Source organism: Pinus tabuliformis, chromosome 5_1 (genome assembly GCF_031772625.1).
Source record: "Pinus tabuliformis cultivar Carrire ecotype Pingquan chromosome 5_1, CPIR1, whole genome shotgun sequence".
NCBI classification, from domain to species: domain Eukaryota; kingdom Viridiplantae; phylum Streptophyta; class Pinopsida; order Pinales; family Pinaceae; genus Pinus; species Pinus tabuliformis.
In genome coordinates this window covers 898,570,501-898,593,862 of record NC_142305.1, presented here as the reverse complement: position 1 = coordinate 898,593,862, position 23,362 = coordinate 898,570,501, and the positions used below count along the sequence as shown (strand labels likewise).

Below are 23,362 nucleotides of genomic sequence, written 5' to 3'. Positions count from 1 at the left end.
AAGAGATATTGTAAGATTACGTTATGTTATGTGATATTATATTATATTAGGTAAATATTTTGATTTGCCAAATATATAACAATAAAATTAAAAAATAATAGTTGTAATTATCATCAAATTATTAAAAAATAATTAATAATAATTATAATTATCAATGAAAGTATTTTGCTTACCTTAAAAAAGTAAAAAGTAAAAATTTATAATTATTAGTAATTAAACAAAATTAAGATGGTCTTAATTTTGGATTAACCAAAAGGCCAAAGTTGTCAAATCTCATCGGGAATTAAAATGGATAGTTCTATTTTGACGTTTTATTTTCTTCAATGATTTAAACTATGTACATATGGTCCGCGTCCATCTGGTGAATTCCGTTTAAATTTCTGAGTTCCCGAGCATTCGGCGGGGTCGGTGTGGAGTCTCACTTCAGTGCGAGCGGCTTCATTTACGAGCTATCGAGCAATAATCGTGACTGCATAGCTAGAGGAACAGGTATATTCACCAGCTTGCAATCAAATTTATCTTTTCTCCGTGGTCACTTGCAGTCTCAATATCCGCGTCATTCGTTCTACTAGCAATTTTCAGCATTGATTAAAGCAAGCAAAATCACTAACATTACTGTTGCAATCGGTCTATATTATTAACCATGGGAATGAAGCCTATTCAAATTTCTAGATTCTATATCATGCAATGTGCTTCAGTGTTTGGGTTTAGGGACATTTTGGGGTTTTAGGTTGTAGAGGGCCATAAGCATTTGTGTGAATATTCCACGAGTTCATAGAAGCATAGCGGCTGACTTCGGAAACGAAAATCATTTTATTTTTTGGAAGCATAATTTGTTTGGAGGGAGAGGATTCTGTTCCCATATCATACATTATGGAGTACATTAGTCCAGAGGGGCTACGTCTGGATGGGCGTCGACCACTGGAAGTAAGTAAACTTTAATGTCATTCAATGTCATTCTTTGTCTGTTAGCCAAGTGATTTTGATATTAAATGTAGGTTAGTGACATTGCTATGGAAATTCTGCAGATGCGACAGCTACATGCACAGCTGGGAGTTGTTGACAAAGCCGATGGGTATGTGGATTTATACTTATAGTTATTATTATGTGACTCAAGTACTTTATAGTGCAGTTTAGCTTCCTCACACCATCTTTTGTTGCCGTTCATTGCATGGAGGTGAATCCTAATTAATTAATATATTTAATTCTTGCGAATGAAGCTCTGCTATCTTTGAGATGGGGAACACAAAAGTCATCGCAGCTGTATACGGACCTCATGAGGTGCATACCGACACTCAACTTTTTAAAGTTTTTTCTCTCAATTTTATTACCAGGGACCTTCAACTTCTTGACCAGCCCATTTGGACCTTGACATTTCATCGAGGTCTGGAGATACATTACTATATTTGGGAATTGGGAAGCATACAACAATTTTATATAATATGCAGAACAATATCTAATTGCCTCAAGTAAAGATTTCAGAATATTTTACCCGTGACTTCTTCAAATGAAACAATTCAGTTCAGGTTGATTCTAGAAGTGATAATCTACACTTTATAGTGTGTAGATCTCACATCATGAAACAATTTTGTCATTGCAGATGTTACCAACCCTATGTGGCTGCTGTCCTTGTGATCTCAATTAAACAAACAAATTGCTGAATTTTATTAATGCAGAAATTAAATTTCAGACCATAGCATCAATCACACAATAACTGGAATTGTAAATGGTGGAAACATAAAGTAGTTTCATAAAAACACAGGTAATTTCTCTTTCAAAATCAGCTTTTTGTTCCTTTGTGCAAAGGTAAGAGAGAAGCTATTTATTAAAACCAACAGTCTGCTAAAAACCAACAGCTGCATTGTTATTAAAATTACTCTGAAACTGAGTTGCACACCCTGCTGAGAAAGTATTGCCTGCACAAAAAGGAGGACAACAGCTCTATGGCCTTGCACAACTCACAGTATGGCTGCTGCATGTCTTCTGCATGGATTCCATATGAATATGTGAACCTTCTGTACGGATCTGCTGTATGACTGCCTTTTCAACTTGTTGAAAAGCTGCAAGTTGAACCTCTTCCTGCTGTGTGCCGTTTCTCACCTCCTAGCTCAACCTGTTCAAGAGTTCAACTGTGTTTGTGTTTTCTTTATCTTGTCTTATCTTTTCTTTTCTGAAACCCTAATCAATCAAAATTCCAATCTCCAAAACCTAATCTGATCTTGAGATGAAATCTTGTCTAAGTCATGAATATATTAAGTGCGCTTTATTAGACTCAACTAAAAAACATGAGATATTTCACTTTACCCTAAAGGTGATTACAAATTAGACATTCTTTTTGAAATATCTTCAATTACTTTTAGCCCGTTTACTTTGAACTTGTGCAGAAGATCTTGTTCAAGCTATATTTCTCAACACTCCGTCTTAGTGAGGAAAGAATTATGCATAAATCCAAGTTTATCTCTGAGTGCTTCATGTTACCCCTCATGTTGACATGAGTGGTAAAGGTATATTTGCAGGGGGTAACACACCTTATTTTCTTGGCTTGAGGCTTGTGGTTCTCCTTCTAGGATCATGTGGTGTTCTTGGTGGTCGCTTTCATATGTTCCTTGGTTCATTATGATGCTCCTTTCCTTATGATTTGATCTTAATATGCATGGTATGATAGGCCCTTAAATGTCATATCTGAATCCTTGGTTATTTGAGCATAGCAACAGAAGCAAAGCCTCTCAAGAAATACCTTTAAACTAGCAGTTCTTGCAGCTGACCCAACATATCCATTATGGTAACATTCTGGTAACATTCTGTCCTAAAGAGGGTCTGAGATGGGACAGGTATTAAACACAATAATATATTTTCTGGCTTTTGGTTCATAAACTGATGATGGTCTTCTGCCTGTTCTGGAAAATCATTCTAAAGATGCCATCCATCAGTCTCTCCAGAACCTATAACAGCAACTTTGACATAACATGTATAAAACATGGTTGCGGGGGAGCAACAACCCCCCCTTTCGAATCGCTCCTGGAGTGCGCTCCTGCAAAAAAAAAATTTGCTCCCTGGTTTTTTCACAATTTTTTTGTCACACCGATGTTCCAAATTCAATTTTTTTTCAAAGAAGCAAGAGTTTTTGAGTAGGGCAGCCTAATATTCAAGCCTATGGCCCTAGTACTGATATGCAATTCACGGTAATGTTAAGAAGTAAAAGTGACATTCTCCTTGAAATGACTCAGGATGTTTGAGAGTGGTTTTGACCTCATTGGATTTCATATGGAGAAAGTAGAATTTTAGATTTCACTCAAAATCCAACAGACTTATCAATTTTTCAAGATTTCAGGATTGGGGGGATTGCAATGTTTCCGTTGGATTTTGTCATGTACTAGGGTATGGGACTCGTATTTAATCAAGAGTACCAAGCCCTCTATGTACCTTGATATTAGCGACATTGGTTGTCGAACTCCTCTACCATGACCCTACTAAAAATGTACCCATCAGTCAAACAAAACCTTGACTTGACATGCTATATTTTTTTTATCTTATGTTAATTGCTTATATGTTGATATTAATGACAAAGATCCCAAGATAGGCAATGCTTTTGATGATATGTAGCTATTTGTTATAACACGACTTTTTGGAAGCTAGAGGCCATCTAGAGGCTATTTGTTGATGTATTTTCGGTTTAGAGATTGATTGCACTTGATGCTATTTTGGTTATGTGCGCCCTTACATGCTATATAAATGAGAACTTGTAATGTGTGGATGTGGTTGATGAAGATTATAATTCTAGATGATTGATGTTATATGACTTAATTCGACTTAATCCATGCTTTTATGCTTTTTATATCTAATTCATCATTCGACATGCTTTTGTTGACATATATGCATCAAAATATATAAAAATATGTATTATATAAAAATTTGCTCCCGACCTGGGAGCTTTTGAAAATGTCACTCCCCACCCTCGCTCCCGCTCCCAAGCAACCTTGGTATAAAAGCATGTGCTTGGGGGTTTCTGGATTTTGCATGCACATTTCAAGTTATAGGAATAAGGTTTGATAGTGCAGATTCCAAGGTGACTTCTGTAGCATACTTTCTTAGCAGCCATTATTAGTGAAGAGCCTAAGGAAAGGATTGAAAAACTAAAAGAAGGTAGTAGACAAAATGGAACATGCACAACAAAATATGAATTCAATGAAGAACAATGAAGATCCATAGTGACACTGTTGCCATCCATGAGGAGATGGTACTACTTGAGAAATATAGTTCCCTCAATTTTACAGGTTTGGTGAAAAATTTGAAATATAACAAAAGAATGGGTGCATTGCTACAGTTGCCATTCACCCAAAGCATTTTTCAGCAACCATTCTTCACCACTGAACTATTTTCAAAACATGTTTGCAAATTTGAAGCAAACATTCAGTATAACTTTCCCTCTATTCGCTTACATGAAGTTGGGGTTTATGCTTCTGAACAGTCCAGAGATGAAACTAATGATGCAAATGCACAGGAAACCTTGTCACTTCAAGAAGATACCTGCATCTACAGAGCTACTTTTGCGGCTTTGAGAACCATTCAGGATCTTCGGAAGAACAGCTCTGTGATGAAAATATGGTGCAGTCCTCACTTGGAACAAGTGAGGGTTTTCGTTCTGGTGAACATGAACAAGTGACTGTAACTTGAAGGAAAGGGAACTTTCGTTTCTAGCATACCGTGAAGGCTGTAATTTACTCTTAATTTATGGATTTGCTCCTGAGATAGAAAACAAACCGATTCGTATTAAGAATTTCATCAAATTAGTTGCAATTATCAATACTGTTTATTTTTGTAGCTTAGGAGGGTCTTCGGCATAGACTGGTGCCTTGCATGCAGGAGAAATCGTCCTCTTAAGGTGGTTGTTCAAGAGGATCAAGTAATATGGTATCTATCCTAAGTTTTAACTTAAGAAAAGTACATTGATTAATTATTTGATTAATGTAGACTTTGTGCTAATGTTTTTCTAAGGATAAATAATTAATTATATAAGTGACTTAGATCTAATCTCCACTGTTGATTTTTTTTTTAACACGATCGGTTACTTATGTATTATAAAAACTTCAAGGAACAAGTCCTGTTACATATGATAGAGGGAGCAGAGAGGGGAGGATCCAAAATGGGCACGCAGACCCTTGATCCTTGTTGGTGGACTTGTGGAGTGTAGTTTGAAAAAGATAACGGCTATATTGCCGTACAAACAAGCCTGCTAGAAAACAAAATTTACAGACATATATCAATTTACAGCTGCTGGTTGACAGAATCGTCGGGCTGAGGTTCCTTTTTTGCACTGGCCCTTGTTGAGGCCTCTGCTTGCATGCTCTGGGTTATTGCTTTGATGTGGGCGATGGCTTCTTCCATATGGTTGCATTTTTCCTTGAGACCTTCGATCTCCGCTGTCTGCTTCTCCAGCTTTTTTCTTTTTGATTTGCTGTCCGCTTGGAATTCCTCCTTGAGATCGTTGAAGTGCTTTACAAATCTTGCTATCATGAAACAGTGAGCTTTGCATAAAGTGCAGCTACTGTTGGTGATTACTCGCTCCAGGGGGTTCTCAGCTGGCTCACGGTCTGCTGGATTCTCGGCCATTTCAGAGCCTCTGTTGAGGGGAAATTGGAGAAGATGATGCAGAGGGAAGAAACAGGGGGAGCAGAAGGAAGAGGGTGGAAGGGGAAAAGATGAAGGAGAGAACTGGCAGAGGACGCAGGTTTGAGAGGGATCGAGAGCAGCGATGAGGGAAATGGAAAGAGGAATGAAGAGCAGCGGGGCAGATGAGACCAGAAGGCAGGAGAACACTGAAGGGAGAGGGCGCTGATTCAAGCAAACAGAGCTCTGGTTAGAATGAAAATATAACAAGAACTTAAGATCACAATATTTACCACTGTAAACGGTTGAAGGCAGCCTCCTGTCAACGCTGGTCGTAATGCAACCTCTGAAATTGAAGAGCTTCGGAAACTTTCTGAGATAAGTCGATCCTTTGCGCTTTTGCACTAGAGGAGCTGTAGCTCTGGGCTGAGCGAAGAGAGAGGTTCTCTGGCGCATATAAAGCAGAAGGAGAGGTTGATCGACCGGGTCTGTTGATTGATACACAAGGATTTGGCTGGTCTTGAGATCAGGCCTTGGATTTTTGTTGCAGTCAATGAGGATTTTGATGCGACAAGCGCCTAACTCCTGCTTGGGGATGTCACGGGGGTTCTGAGATATCTTGAGCCCGTACCTGTTCATATTGGCAACAGAGATTTCATTTGCATCATTCAAGGTGAGGAGGGGGTCGGTGTCAGAGAGGATGAAGGCTGCGGGTGGCTTGACAAGCTTCGGGTAGAGAGCAGGAAGAATAGAATGATTACCGAGGTGACCAATATTCAGAGAGTTTGGAGAATGGAGGATCGAGCTACGGGATTGGCTTGTCATAGGTGGTGTCATTTTCTCTGACTTGTCCGATGGGTCTGTTGGTTGCCCTAGTGGCGAATGTATCAGCTTCTGTATTATTGTCCCTCAAGACGTGCTTGAAGGTGGTGTCCCCCAAATGACTGATGTTGTCCATGATCCTTAGTTTTAGATTGCTGAGAGCCGCTTTTTTGAACTCTCCCCCTGTAGCCATAGCTGCGATTACTATTGCCGAGTCTCCCAGGATGATTGGGTTCTGGATTCTCATCTGTTTCAGAATGGTTGTGCCTAAGAGGAGGCTGTAAGCCTCGGCCATGTTGTTTGACATTTGACCCAGACCCTATTCATATGTTAAAAGAGCTTTGCCATACTGATCTTTTATAACTCCCCCTGCCCCAGCTTTCCCCGGATTATTTTTGGAGGATCCATCAAACTGGATAGTGATTCGATTTTGAGCTAGAAGCCATTGACTTATGTCCTCCTTGGTGCCTCTAAGTTTCCAGTTGTTCCTTCTCTTGTCTGCTTTGGAGTGGGGTTGCTTGTTGTTGTCGTAACTGAGACAGAATTTGTTGAACCAATCGTTCTCATCTTTGTGTCAACTGGATCGATCTGGTTGAGAGATAGAGTTGGCGCTTATTGTATCAGAGATAAGAGCCATAGTTTTTGCCAAGGTGCGGGCTGGGTTTGGCTTCTGGTTGTTGAAGATACAATGGTTCCGGGTGAGCCAGATTTGCCAGCTGATCGTTGAGGGGATGCATTTCCACGGCGAAGGATAGGGGCCTTGTTTTTCTTAGGATAAGGGTAGCATTTCTCCCAATTTTTGTATAGAGAGGGAAGTTGGTCAAAGGTCTCTCCTATTTTCAGAGGACTGATTAGCTGATTCCAACAACTTTGGGCATAGGGACAGTCGAAAAAGAGGTGTTAGCTGCTTTCCTCCTCTGCACGGCAAAGGCAGCAGATTGAAGGGCCAAGTATACCTCTTTTTTTAAGATTCTCAGCTGTGAGAATCTTGCCTTTGAGAAGGGTCCAGTTAAAGAACTTGATCTTTGGCAAGCACTCTGATTTTCACACTGCTGTACAGAGGTTCCATTTACCTGTTGCTGTGTTTGCCTGAAGAAATTTGTACCCCTCTTTAACTGTGAAGTTTCTTCCGCTGGGGTCCCATATGTATTTGTCATCAGCCACTTTGTTTGTGGGGGCAGATCCTGAGAGAGAGGTCTTAAGGTCGGTCCAAAGATCCTTGAGATCATTTAGGAGAGGGAGGCCCTTCCAATCAAGCCAACTATTATGGTCCCAAAGGGAAATGTCATATAGAGATATCAAATTTTTTGCTTCCATCCAAGTTTGCAGGGGTCTGAAGTTCTGGAGTAGATTTCTTGGCTTTGCTCCCATGATTCTGTCTGACCAGATATTTGTTTCCTTACCATTGCCAGGCACTTTTGAGATGTGGTTTTTGAATTGAGGGAGGACTTTTTTGATGAGCTTTCATACAGGAGTGCATAGTCTTTCAACAATTGATTCAGAGAGGACATTAGAATTTGGACCGTTGAGATACTTTCTTTTCAAAACCTCCACCCACCAGGAGCCTTTTCCTATAAGCATTCTCCATATCAGTTTGAATCCCATAGCTCTATTGGAGAGACTTGGGATTTTGATGGCTAGGCCCCCTTTTTCGAATGGAAGGGTAACTTGGTCCCATCTGACAAGGCTGAATTTTTTTGAATCTTGCTTCCCTCCCTGCCAGAGGAAGCTTCTCATAATTAGTTCCATATGCTTGTGGGTGCTGGCGGGAGCCAAGGTTATTGCATATTGATAGATGGGGAGGGCAGAAAGGATAGCCTTGATGAGGGTAGTTCTGCCAGCCAAATTTAGCCAAGACAACCCCCAGCTTTGGAGAAGTCCTCTCATTTTTTCTATATGCTTTACCCAAATTTCGGACTTGACTGTTTCTTTTGCTAAGGGTAGACCCAAATATGAGAAATAGCTCCAATTTCTTTGCACTGGAATGTCCAGTATCGAAGAGATTCTTTGCATGATTTGAGGAGAGACATTCCAGGTGTATATCTTACATTTTTTATTGTTTAGCTTTCCCCCTGAGGCTGCCAGGAATGAGTCCTGAATTTTCTTGAATCTTTTTGCCATCAGACTTGAGGCTCCCCCGATTAAAAGGGTGTCATCCGCAAAGAGCGAATGATTGATTTCTTTGGTCCCTCTCTCTATACTGATCCCTGTGATCTCCTTTTGCTTGCGGAGTTTTTCCAAGTGGATGCTCAAGGTTTTCGCCATTATGATGAACAAAAATGGAGAGAGGGGGCAGCCTTGCCTCAGGCCCCTAGAGCTTTTAAAGTAGCTGCTTGGTCGACCATTGATCAGGGGGGCGGTCTAGGGGTTAGAGATGCACTCCATGATGATGCTTATGAATTTGTTGGAGATCCCGAATTTTCTGAGGACTTCTGTCAGGAAGTGATGGTCAACCCTGTCAAAGGCATTTGCCATGTCTAATTTGATGATCATGCCTCTTTCTTTTCTGTTGATGCTACTGTGAATTGCTTCTTGTATCAAAATGACGTTGTCCGTGATTTGTCTATGGGGGACAAATCTGCCTTGATTCTCTGAAATGAGATAGGGAAGAAGCTTTTTAAGCCTGTTGGCTAGGATTTTAGTGACTATCTTGTAAGAGACATTGCATAGAGAAATAGGCCTAAAACAGTCGAAGGAGAGGGGATTAAGGTCCTTGGGGATGAGGGCGAGGTGAGAGGATTTGGTATTTCCCCCATCTTGAATTTTTTGAAAACATTTTTTACCATCCTTACAAAGTCTTTTTTTATTATGTCCCAATGATTTCTGTAGAAGGCGACAGCGAAACCATCGGGTCCCGGGGCCTTATCCAGCTGCATGCTGAAGATCGCCAACCTGATCTCCTCCTCTGAGACATCCTGGTCCAATTCTCTATTTTGCAAATCAGAGATTTTACTCTCGACAGGTCTAAGGAAATCCGTGCTGTCCGAGGTCTGAGGAACTACTGATAATAGAGCTTTAAAATGTCTGTGCGCTGCCTCTTTGATTCCCTCTTGGTGGCTGATCTCATTCCCCTCTGTCAAAATTTTGTCGATTTGGTTTCCGACCCGTCTGAGCTTTATGCTGTTATGGAAGAAGGAAGTGTTTTTATCTCCAGCTCTAAGCCAGAGACACCTTGATTTCTGCCGTTGTTCTTCTTCCTCTATTCTATTTTGCCTGTAAAGTTCCCTGTACATTTCGTTTTCTTGGATTTGGTCTTCCTTTGTGTATTGGATGTTCTCTTTTTCCTGGTTCCACTTGTCCAACTGCTTATGAAGATCTGCTCTATTTTTATTTTCCATTGTTGCGTTTGTTCTTGCCCACTGTTTTATAGCTGTTCTTAGAGACTTTAATTTTGTTTCCCAAATGTAGTGGGGCGAGCCAGTGACTTCCTTAGCCCACTGATCTTTTATAAGAGTGCGGAAGTCATCTTTAGAGTCCCAGGCTTTGTTGTATTTGAAGGGGAGAGGCCCCAGATTTCTTCCCTTGTCCAAAGTCATGACCACGGGCTTATGGTCTGAGGCAGAGGCGTGGATGATTTTGTTTTTGATTGAGGAAAAGCCTGCTACAATTCTTTCATGTATAAGGATTCTGTCAAGTCTCTCTTTAATGTTGTGGATGCCAATTCTTTTGTTGCTCCAAGTAAATTTTTCGTTGTGGGGAGGGATGTCAATAAGGTTGTGAGTTTGGATTATTGCTTCCAGCGAGTCTCTTGAAGGGTCCGCAAGGAAGTTCCCGCCTAGTTTTTCCTCAACATTCCTTATTAGATTCAGGTCTCCACCCAAGAAAATGTTCTTATCTTGAGCGGCCTGCAAATCTGAAGTTATTGAATCCCAGCAAAGAGCTTTGTCCCTGTAGTGGTTCAGGGCGTAGATGTTATAGACAATGTATTCTTCTTTTGAGACTTTGTTTTTAAGGTCTGTTCTTACCCACCAATTGCAAGAATGTTGATTGGTGAGGTCCCATTTGTTCTTATTCCATAAAGTTCCTATACCTCCTGAGGCACCTGCTGCGCCTATTGCTGTACCTGTAAAGCTTTTGTATCTTTTGATATGGTTTTGGAAGTCTTGTTCAGATATTTTGGTCTTCTGGATAAGGAGGAGGTCTGGTTGCTCTTGGTTGATTATATCTCGGACTGCGTTTGCTTTTAGGGAGGAACCCATCCCCCTGCAATTCCAAGAGACCAATATCATCATTTACCAATTTTTGAGTGAGTCCCGCTCCTCTCCTTTGTCTTTTCCCCATTTCCTTTTTGTTTGTCTAGGTATGTGTCCATTGGTTGCTGAGTTCCAGTGGCCATTTCTTTCGCTGCTGTTTCATCTCTGATTTCCTTGTTTGACTTCCTGCCTGCTTTTCTCGGAGGGTCAGAGGAGAGGCTAGCTTCTTTAAGTTTGTTTCTGGTGAGGATTCGCTCAATGGTTGGGGGGGGAGAGGATGGGGGCAGCGAGGGGGAGGGGATGACTGCTAGGGCAGTGTCTCGGGGAGATGAGGGGGGGGGGGATATGGGATCTTCCACTGACAGGGATTCAAAAGGGTTGGAGGATGAGGGGAAGGGAGGGGCTGAACTGGAGGGGGGGGGAGGAGGAGCAATAGGGGATTCCGGGGGAGGCTTGGCGCTAGGACCTTGAGAGGGGGTAGATTTTTTCTTTTTTACTTGCTCCCAAGAGCCTTCAGAGGTTTCAGCATTTCCATTAGCCTCATTTAATTTTAACTTGCTACACCTATTTGCGAAATGTCCATATTCGTGACATACCTTGCATTTGAAGGGCAGCTGCTCGTAGTCTAGCTGTTGGATGTGTGTCCATTGATCTTGATGGCTTCCGGCAGGCCTTTCCCGAGGTCGACTTCAACGCAAATCCTTGCACAGGCGTGCATGTTCTCCTTTGGCTCAGATCTGTCAATGTATTTACCGACTGCGTTCCCAATAGCCTTTACTGATTCGTCTCCCCAGCAGTGGAGCGGCAGATGGGGTAGGCGGACCCAAACCGGGACAACATTTGGAATGTCCATTTCCGGATCGAAGTCGGGAGACCATCTGTTCAGGTAGAGGCCTCGTGAGTCCATGAAATAGGGCCCGTTTCTAAAGATAAGGTTCCTGTCCTCTTTTGATTCGAACAGAAAGGTGTAGAAGCCCCTTCCACAGAATCTGATGGCTATTTTTCCTTGTATTATCGCATTCCAGTTGCGTTCCACCCATTTTTGGACTGCTCTGGGCGAAGGCCAGAGGCCAGTGAACTGGCCTACGAGGCCTCTTTCAGCTAAAGCGATTGCTGCCTTCCTCGGGAGGGTAGGAGGAAGAGATACTTCAGGGATTTCATCAAGTTTCTTGACGAACTTTGTCGCAGATGGACGGATTCTTGTTGATGCGTTCTCAGGGATAAGAGATGCGAACAGTTTCTCATAGTCTTCCAGTTCTGGGGACGATGGGTCAGTCCCAGCCATTGGAGCGAAAGAGAGCCAGAGCGCAGTCGATCCGGGAAGAGAACGAGAGGAGGCCCGAGGGAAAGCGGCAGGCGGAGGGAAGCCCAGGGGGGGCGCAGAGAAGACCTAGCAGCGGGGCTGCCAGGCAGGGGCCTAGAGGACGCAGAGACCAGTCAGCGGTCGCGCGGGAGCTCCAAAATCCTTCCCTACCGATAATCTCTTTTTCATTGATTCCTTTAATCTCCACTGTTGATTAAACTTTAAAGAAAGCTAAGATTTAATCCTAGCCCTCAATCGCCTTGGAGATTAGGGATCTGGCCTATGGTGAATTAGAAAAACAGCCTAAGGGAGAGGATAAAGACACAACACAAGTGAGAGATAAATCAGAAAGAGATTTTTTGAATAATTTGCAAGAGTAATATTGCGGATTTTGTGAGATATTCATAGGGGTTGAAAAAGAAGGAAAAAGATAGCAAGAGAATTTTTGTAGTTGAAAAAAATAGTAGGGACCCACACATTTGAGACAACTAGTGATTTTTCCACAGCAAGGAGGCTGCATGTGAGCTGAAAAGGTTTTTTGAGCAAGCTGAGCCCACATGTGTGAATGCATAGGGGCTTGTGGAGGTTGAGTGTGTTATGAAACCAGCTCAAGAAAAGATAGAAAAGAAAGATCAATGCCTTAGAATTCAGCCTCTTCGAGGGGGCAACCTCCTCGAAGAGGCTGATACCAAATGTTAATACAAATGAAAATACCTCCTTTCTATATATAGGAGTCTAAGTGGTCCCAATACAATCAAAGCCTACATAACAATAATAATGTAAGGGCACAATAATAACAATAATAAGTGGGTTATACTAATAACAATAAGGGGTTACACTAGTAGTATAGGGGCCTAACAGAGTGGGTTGTTGATTTTGTTGGAAGAATATACTGTAGGTTTTGCTGTAATTTCTTTGTAAATTTGAGGGTTATTTTCCTTGGTTAGGTGGTCCATGATTTCTCTGGAAAATTAAATGATGAGAAGTTGGAAGGTTAATTTTTATTGTTGTCTTGTTTGATTTTTCTGATTAATTTTCTGTTCTAAATTCCACTGCAAATTGCTGAGTTAAAGTTGCAAAAGTATTTTTTGTTTGTAGTTTCCAGAAATTAATTTATTGCATAGAGAAAAATTTTGAGGGTAAAATAATTGCATAAGACAGTAAATCTGCAGCTTGACTTAAAAATTAACATGGTATTAGAGCAAGAACAAGTTCTGTGAGGGAAAGATTAGTGGACAAAGTTATAAACACTAACACATTTTTTCCAACTAACTTATCAAAGGTTTTGTGGCTGAAATTGATCTGGTAAAGATGGCATCATCAAGTCTGAGATTTGAAGACAAGTTGGAAGGGGCCGCAAATTTCAGTCCATGGAAGGAGAAGATCGCCCTAGTTTTGATGGGCAATACCTTGTAGGAATTTGTTGATAAAGGGATCCAAGTTCCTTCGGATCCTACATAAGTAGCCAAACACAATATGAAATATCTGAAGGCTAGAAGGATCACATTGCACGCCGTGAAGGATCAACTAATCTCTCACATCACAAGGAAGCAAATAGCTCATTGAACATGGATAACCTTAATAAAGTTGTACCAAAGTGACAACAAAAATAGAAAGATGGTGCTAAGAGAAGAGCTAAGGAATATTAAATGAATAGATCTGGAACTTTGCGTCATACTTCCCAAGAATTCAGGAGGTTCGTGATGAACTATCAGCTGTTGGGGAAGTTGTGGATGAGATGGAACTTGTTAAGTTAGTCTTGAGTGGTTGTACCAACTTCCAAGTAATGAGCTACCTTTGTAATAGGTATCCTTGTTGGAGACAAGCTTTCTGATTGGAACAAGTTGTGGGTTGACTTAACTCAAAAGGAAATTTGGGAGAATTCGATGTTTGGTGGACAACGTAGAGGTGGAGATGAGGAGAATCTTGCTCTTGATAGGCAAGCAAAGAAGGGCAAGGGTAAAGCCAAGCAAAATTAGGGTGCAGGATCATCTTCACAAGGAGAGAAAAGGAATGACATGAGCAAAGTTAAGTGCTTTGCATGTTATAAGTAATAGTATGGTCGTTATGTAGGACAATGCCCGAACAAGAAGGGAAGACATCAATAGTTGCATCAACATAGATGGATGAGCTAGCCGAGAAGCTCAAGAAGGAATTTACATTGGTGTCTTGTCTTTCAAGCACCATGACACATGGGGGTGTGGTTTGTGGACAATGGAACTTCCCATCACATTATGGTATCTTGTGACTTATTCACCATTATGGCAAAGGAGCACAAGAATCTACATGTGGAGCTTGGTGTGAATGCCAAACGTGTAGTAGAGTGCGTGGGCAACATATAGTTCCATTTGGATTCTAGGAGTTCTATGGACTCTGGAGGTGAATGAATTGTTCTATGTACTAGGACTTGAAAAGAACTTACTCTCATTTCAACCATGGAAGATAAAGGGTATGAGGTCAACTTTATAGGAGGACAGGTACTTGTCAGGTCGAAGGGATTTGACCCTAGCGTGAGGCAAATAATTGGAGGTAAAGAGGGTAATTTATACTTGTTGAGAGGACAACCAGTACAAGCCCTTGTACATAGTAGTGACAACTTAAGTGAGTTATGGCACATGAGGATGGGGCATATACACTTTAGGGCTTTATCACTGTTATGGGAGATGGTCATTGGTCTTTCGGAGTTTAGTGTAGAGAAATATGGTGTGTGCAATGGATGTGCTTTTAGCAAGCATGCCATGGCAACATTTTCTAATAGTTAGAGAAGGTTCAAAGGAGTTTTGGATTTGGTTCATTTCGATGTTTGTGGTCCTAGTTAGTGGAGTCTGTACCTAGGTTTAGTTCTTGTGTGACATTTATGGATGACTATTCTTGGAGGACATGAATTTACTTCTTGGAGGCCAAGGATGAAGTCTTCAGTTAGTTCCAAGAGTTTAATGCTCTTGTGGAGAACTAGATTGGAAAGAAGATTAAATTCCTTAGATCAGAGAATAGGGGCAAGTGCAACTCCAATTAGTTCAAGAATCTCTGCAGGGAGGCAGGATTAAAGAAAGAACTGATAGTGCCATACAATCCACAACAAAATGGAGTGGCAAAGAGGAAGAGCATGACTATAGTTGGAGCAGCGAAAGCCATGATCCATGATTAGGAGTTGCCTATGTTCTTATAGGCAAAGGTGCGTAACACAATTGTATATTTGCAAAATAGAAGTCCTCACAAGGTAGTGTAGGACAAGACTCCTAAGGAGGCTTTTACAGGAGTGAGACTAGAAGCGAGTCATCTTCGTATCTTCCGTAGTTTAGTTTATGCCCATACTCCTTCAAAGAAGAGGATTAAGCTGGTGCCCTCATCATAGAAGGGCATTTTTGTTGGATACGGTGAGACTGCAAAGTCCTATAGGGTTTACATTCCAGGGCAGAGGAAAATAATGATTAGGTGGGATGTTAGATTTGAGGAGGGTAGGGCCTTTAGAAGGTCACATGAGTTAGATTCAACAATGGTAGGGGATCAAGAGCAAGAGGTTCCGAAGGTTGATCTGGGAACAACAACACCGACAACAGGGTCGTATTCTTCTGATAAAGAGGAAGAGCGAGATGTTCCTTTGAGTTCTATCATGGGGAGACTGAGAAGGGCCGAGTAAACCATGAGGGATGTTGAGAAGCATGTGGAGGCTCCTAGTAGGACCTTCAAGGAAAGTAGACCACCTGCTAGATTCTCTAGTTATATGGCCTTAATGAGCAACATCAGTGAGTCTGAGAATTCTACCTTTGAGGAGTCAATAGACCAACAAGTTCTGGAGGGATGCCGTGATGGAAGAGTATAATTATTCCATCATGAGGAACGATGTTTGGGAGATAGTACCGACTCTCGAGGCTTGGGGGGAAGTCAATGGTCGCTTGTCAATGGATCTACAAGATCAAACATGCAGTTGATGGCAAGTGTCGAGAAGTATAAGGCGAGGTTCATGGTGAGAGGGTTCTTGCAAAAGGAGAGATTAGATTAAGAGGAGACTTTTGCACCTATCACCAGGTATGCGTCTATCAAGGTGGTCATATCTATTGCTTCAGAATTGGGGTGGAGGATACTATTATAAACATAATATATATTTAATAATTAATAAATAATTAGCATATTGAAGACACATGTTCGAAAAGACATGACTATTTGTGAAGAGGCACGTTGCCTAGTATATAAGTAGGGGCCGTATTTGTAACATATCATATCATATCTTTTGTACATTCAACATTTTATATATAAATATTACTTGTCCTATGATGGATATTCACATATTCAAGAGATTCTGAATATTCTACTGAGCACGAACTTTGTTCTTTACATTGGTATCAGAGCAAAGACAAAGTTCGTACTCAATGGAATATTCAAAATATCTGGAATATGTGAATATCCATTATAGGACAAATAATGTTTATATGTAAAATGATGAATGTACAAAAGATATGATATAATATGCTACAAGTGAGGGCCTTGCTTATATATAAGGCAGGGTGCCTCTCCAGGAATATCATGTCCTTTAGGACACGTCTCTTCAATATGTTTATTATTTATTAATTATGTTGATTTGGGGTAGCATCGGATGTGCTCTAGCCACGAAAATTGGTGGAGAGGCTAAGGCACATGAGATCTCCAATACCCAGAAAGGGTTTGGGCAAATTCTAAACAGTGTGGCAGTTATTAAAATGATTAATATTTTTAATGGAGTCCCTAAGTCTAAACTTAGGGAAAATAAAATATTAATGTGAATTAATATAAAATTGTGTTAGAATGGTCCAAAAGTCATGGATCAAGCAAATCTAATCTTAGCCATTGATTAGGGACTTAATCTCAACCGTTGATTTGTCAATGAGAAAAGTATAAGAGGAGGCTTGAGGGTCACTTGGAGAACACACCAAGGGATCAAGATTTCGACTTTCTGGGGCAGGGTTTGTTGAGAATGCTGAGAGAGTGATCAGAGTTGCAGCTGAGGGGCAGTGAATACAGAAGCAGAGAGGCAGAGATAGCACTGGAAGGATCAGTGCAGTAGCCGGAGAGAGGGACACAAAAGTAGCCAAGGGTTCACACAGAGGCAGCTAGGAGCTGCGCAGTGCCTCAGAGCGCCAGCGTGAGTGACGCAGAGGGCCAAAGGACTAACGCAGTGCCTCCAGAGGCTGACGCAGGCCAAGCTAGAGTGACGCTGGGCTAACGCTAAGCCAGAGAGAGCTGACGCAGTCCCTAGACGCTGACATTGGGGTTTCGTGGGGCAGATTAGAGTTGTGGAGCTGTCAAAGTGTTTATCCGGGTTTCAGCCGGAATAACTGCTTCTGAGTAGTGAGGTACTACTTCTGAGATTTTTCTCTGTTGGGTGAGCTGGATTTGGCACCTAGATTGTATTATGAAACTGCTTAATAAATCAAAACCTCAGATAGCTGCACCGGTTTTCTTGCATTGGGTTTTCCCGGGGACATTGGTCCAAAAACAACAGTGTCACTTGTGTTCTTGTTTTGTTTCCTTCAGTTGATGATCTGTAATGTGTTGAGCATGTACTTGTATTTATTTCTAGTATTTACATGGTAAATAACTTGTTAATTAACATAATAAGTAGGTAGGAATAAATCAGTAAAATACATGAAATGTTTCTAACAGTTAGACTTAGAAATTCCAACAGAATGTAGAAAAGATATGATATGATATGCTACAAATGAGGGCCCTGCTTATATACTAGGCAGGGTGCCTCTCCAGGAATATCATGTCCTTTAGGACATGTCTCTTCAATATGCTTATTATTTATTAATTATGAATTATATATCATGTTCGTAACATTTCTTTTTCCTTCAGAAAAGATTTGTCTTCAAAGCCTATTGGTGGCAATGCTTGATATCTTTTTCTGTCTCATAATGCCTTTTCTTCTCTCTCAATTCTTAGAACTGACATTTTCGACGATACAAGATGATATGAACTTCTGAGTGTGGTACATAATCGTTGCACCGTGACACAGTCTAATCATCCTAAATCAAACTTCTATGGAACATTGTGGTTATTGGATACCTGGGATGAATTATCAACATAAGATTGAATTATGGTGACATTGATATTCTTTGGAACATACGTCACTTGTTTCTGGTTTGAGTGACATGTGTTTGTAGATTGGTTGAGATGTTTGCTTTTATAATTTGAGTGTCGATAAGGAGTTCATGTGATCTGATTTCTCGTTATCCCGTTTATGGCTATTTCTTGATTTACTTGAGGTATCCGATTTCCTCTATGCATGGAAGTTATTGGCTAATTGTTAGATCTTCACTTGAAATTTCCATTGTTTGAACTGTAACCTCTGAGTATGTCTTCAATTCAATTGGATTGGGATCTTTTTGAATTGTGATATTATCTGGATCAATGTTTGTTCCCTTTTCTTAAAGTTGTGTTGCTTTGTCTAAAGACTTCGATATTGTCATAAGTTCTTATAATTTGGTTTCCAACTATTTCTTATCATTTTTAAGTTTCTTAATTTGAGTGAGTAGATATTGATTATGATTTTGAGACATAAGAGTTCTTCATTTTTTGAGTCAACCTTTTTTTGACATTGAAGCTTCTCATCTTTTAAACATTTGATTTGTTCTAATAACCTTTCATTAAGGTTTTTTTAGTGTGAATTTTCTTATTCATTTTCTGATAGACTCTTGTATAATTTCTTCTTAAGACATTCCTCTTCTTGATCTAAGTTTTGCTTTGTAGCCTTAGACTTCTTGCCCTGTGCAAGAAGTTTTTGACTATGATCTCTTAAGTGAGAAATTTCTTCATTTTTATCTATAGTAACTTCATTAAATTCTTGTTGTGTCTTGGATATTGACTGTTGAATGTGCTAATTGATTACCTTTGATATATCGTTCTGATCCTTGGATGAAGGTACTATCGAATTGGACTTCATTGTAATGCCTTGAAGTGTCACCTTCTTTTTATCAAGAAAAGTTAAAAACTTCTTCTCTGTGTTTAATTTGAAAGTACCCAGTTCTTCGAACCAAGGTAAACCGAAAATTATGTCGATTTCTTTTTCATACATAGTTACGAGTACGACACTAAATTATACTTCATAATGATCATTTGTCACTTGCAAATCATTAATTTCATACTCTTTTCTTGCCAAAAAAATCTTTTCTTTCACCTATATTTGGCTCTGGAATTGATAGCTGATTTGCCAAATTAATATTGATTCAATTTTCCTTGCCATTTGTGTTGATGATGATATTAGTCTTTTTCCCTTGGATACTCCTTTTTAATATAAATAATTTGTGATTTGTGATTGAAAGACCATTATAGGAAAATCTTCTTTCATTTCCGGACTATAATCCATTCTTTTTTCTTTAGTGATTGACTCCATTTTGTATTTGTTGATAATTTCGTCAAACGATACTTTGACCAAGGAGTTTATATATTCTTCATATGAGAGACCCACTTCTCCAATATGTAACTTGATATTTGCTTACTTTATAAGTTATAACTTCAATATTGCAACTTTTTGCTTGGTGCTTTTCCTCTTTTCTCCTTCACTTGAAGTGTGTTTTTTTTAATTGCCTTGGACTTAAAAGTAGCCCTCTTTTAACTTTATATGATTATATTATTATTATTTTTATTTTTTTATTTTTATGTGTGGTTCACTGAAACTATCTGGGCAGATCCACGCGAAGGGATCACTTCTTGTTGACTCATTGGCAAAGCCTAACCTTAGGAGTGTTGAGGAGAATCGACCTCATGACCTTCCATTGGCAAGGTGCTTTGGATAATAATATATTATTATTATTATTATTATTTTAAATTTTATAAATATTATAATAATTCCGTTATATATATGTTGAATGGTGTTGTGATTGATACCAACATCAAGTTTTGAAAGCTTTTAATATTTGTCTAAGGAAGAATTGATTGGAAGCTCCATTGGTCAGGAGGCCCTGGGAAATTGAAGAGCTCATGCGGTGTGCTCATGATACCCCACCTTTGTTGAAGATTCTGAATGAGAAGATCAGTGAATTGGCTAGCAAGTCCATTATCGTTGGACTGTCCTCATTGTACTGATTCTAATAGTAGGTGACACACTCCATAATTCCTCATGGTTGAGGAGACATGCCTCGTTAAAGTTGGAGCCCCATTTTGTGGTAAAGCAGCCCCAAAGGAAATGCTACGAGCAGCTTGCTGATTGCTTTATTAGTGGGTTTTATATTCAAGGAAATTAAATTAAATTTTGTTGGGCCTATCCTAGTTAAGTTCGCTTGCAAGAGAGCCCTTGACAAGGAGAAATTAATATAATTTTTGGAATTTAAGTTGGCCTCCTAAGGTATATTATTTTGGCTCCAAAATTTGAATTCCAATTTTAAATTTTTGGAGGGTTGGCTTCCCTCCTTCCTTTGAATAGGTCGGCTCCACTACAAGCCCCCCCTTCATCACTATAAATAGTGGTTCAGATCCTTTTCAAAGGTCATGAATTAAACACTATCATTTGTGATTTTCTTCTCTAAGTTCTGAGGCCTAGCATAGTCATGAACATCAGGAGAAAATGATGATTTTTTCTGAGGCAAATTGTTATACATCTTCTATGACTTCTTCGTTGGATTTCTATGCCCTAACCCATGACTGTCCTGAAGCAGTAGGTCAAGTTTTGTGAATCTGTTTGGGCTTGAATTATATACTTTGGTTAATAGTTTTTTTGCTCAGCTTGTGGAGTCATCTAAGCAGGCTTATCTATGGATCATCTCTTCACTAAGTTTTGGACCTTCAAGCATATCTTCTAAGGCCTAATTTCGGCCTCTTTTGGCACAGTTCTCTGCGACTTCCTATAACCTTATTCGTTGTTGCCAAAAACCTCTACTGTGACATATTTCGGTCCTTTTCGAAGTCAATTGAAAGTTTTGGGAGTATTTTCCGAGGCATTTTGTGGCTATATTTGCACAAAATCTGAGGTCGAGTCTCTGAGGCTGATTAAGGCAGTTCTGAAGTGCTGGTAATTGTTTGAGTGCAGCCCAGATCACATAATCAAGGGAGTCCTTGATGATTGATGTGATTGTTTTGTAAGCCTGGTGTGCACTGTGGATACGTTGATCTGGATCTAAACGTTGCCAATGCATGGTGATTGGGTTTGCAAAGATTAGGTCATCAATGATTGGACCTCGACTTTGAGCTGCCAGTTTCGGAGATCATTACATATGTTCTTCCGCAATTTTCTCACACATAGAAAAGGACCCCTTTTGTGAGGATGGCATCCGGTCTCATCGTGATTACCTTTCTGAGGAGTTTTACATGCTGCTCTGGCATCACATCATGCATCAATTCTGAATGTAACAAACAGATCTTTGCTTTGAATTTTTTGTCAGCCGATCAGAGGAATGAACCATCTACCATATTTTAGCGTAAATGCAGACGAAAGCAAATCTAGCACTAACAAGCAAAGCTCAGAGAAGTCATACATTAAACTTGCTGTCCTAGGGACCATTACACTTATTATGTGCGGTGCACTACTTGTCAGATATCCTACAACCATAGCATGGAGCCCTCCATGTAACTGTAATAACCTGCGTTTGGATTGGAGTTTTTAATGCGCACAAGTGTAACATGAGACATGTTACATGACCTGTGTTGAAGTGAATGAGAAGAGGTTAGTTGCTGTGCGATTAAGAACCTGAATATGGAGTGTTAACAGAGGATCATGAGCCCATAAATGTCTATCCGAAATCAGATGTGTAGATGGCCTGCAAATGAGTCAGTGATGCGATTAGTCTGATCACCTGTGCATTGAATCTTCGATGAGCTATTGATAGATCAGATTGCAGAGGTTGTGCTTGCTGTTGCACATAGTGTTGTGAGAGTGTTGCTGTAAAGGATATAGTGAAATGTACTGTTAGTGTGCTGCCAGTTTTGTATTTGACAGTGAGACTGTTGTCGCTGCCATGCTATTATATATTCTGAGTTTAGTGGAAGGTTTAGTAAGCATTGTATGCGGCAGAAAGTATTTATTGTACCATGCATAGCGATTTGGATGATGGGTGGTTGTTGAAAATTGCGAGCATATGAAAGTGAAGAGTTGTATTGTGGGTTGAATATCTGATATATTGCTGAGATTGATGAGCAGAGAAGGATACAACAGAGAGTTTTTGTATTGTACCAAGTGTATAATGTAACAGTGATTTTGCAGGACTGGCTGCCAGTTCTCTTGCATAATGCTAATTTTTCCTTAGGGATGTATTGTTCTTTGCTTTGTTAATTGCATTACATAATTTACACATTAAATTCACCCCACAACATTATAACATCATCACATCATATGCAATTATGTAGAAAGGACAATATCAACAACAATGCAGCGGGACTTAAAGTAACAACAGAAGAAAAACAAGTACACATAGAGACACCGGGATTGGTCGGAGATCAGGGAAAAACCCCATGAGGGGGAAAACCAGGAATTCAATTCTTCTTCTTCTATTATATTTCATCAATTGTTCAGCTGAGATACAAAGTACAAATGTCATCAGACTACCTGGGGCCTATACATGACTTGTTCACAACTTCGTTTGTGAACGAGTTTTATTGACAAACTATCATGCATCAATAACTTGACATGTTGTCATTAGGGTTGCAAAGTGAGAAGAACTGTGATGTCAATGATGCCATACTTATAACTGAACTGGACTGCGATGCCAATAGATACAACTGGTGCTATATATACAATAGTGATACCATGTATGATGTCATACATTCCACTGTGATGCCATAAATACAACTATGATGCCAAGCCATGAACTGTGATCTTAATGATGCTATATCTATATATACAATGGTGATGAACTGTGATCCCAACAAGGAAGCTAAAGAAGTCATACATGATGCCACATTTATATTTGACTATCGACTCCATATACAACTGTGCTAGGACTACCATACTTATATACATACATGTTGCCAACTATATTTTATATATTGATGCCAAAACGCAAAGGAACTGAGCATATCGCGGGGGATCATTCTATTCATATTGCAAATATAGGGATTCCATACATAGCAAACTATATCGCACGCATAATTTTATATACACTGAGTGCCATGCAAACTGTGTAATTTATGTTAACTGATACGTATGTCAAACTATGAACTGTGTGTCGATGCCAATATTCAATACTATCCCTGAGTGACGTTATTGAAGGAGATCAATTTATTGAGCCATAAATCGAGTGCCATTTATAATGTGGATACTTACTATGAATCAACATAGAGTAACGTGTCATGGATGTAGTTGCAATGCGATGCCGTTATTGCAATGACTTGATGCCCAAAGGTATATGTAATGAGAGATTATAGTTGTTACAGTATAAGATCGATTCGAGGCTTAACCTTTGTGGAATACAAAGAGGAACCTTCTGAAAAATCTTAGTGGCATTTTGGAACATAAGAGCGAGAGCATACA

General features: G+C 39.9%; 1 protein-coding gene across 1 annotated transcript in view; it reads left to right on the top strand.

The window, feature by feature from the left end:
• Positions 1–311: 311 nt before the first annotated feature.
• The window catches only part of RRP41 (3'-5'-exoribonuclease family protein), a 274,779-nt gene continuing 251,728 nt past the window's right edge, over positions 312–23,362 (top strand). The window contains exons 1-4 of the mRNA XM_089433108.1: positions 312–489; positions 828–927; positions 1,029–1,075; positions 1,221–1,281. Of these exons, the coding sequence (XP_089289234.1) occupies positions 874–927; positions 1,029–1,075; positions 1,221–1,281 (162 nt within the window). The 5' untranslated portion in view covers positions 312–489; positions 828–873. The remainder of the gene's footprint in view (positions 490–827; positions 928–1,028; positions 1,076–1,220; positions 1,282–23,362) is intronic.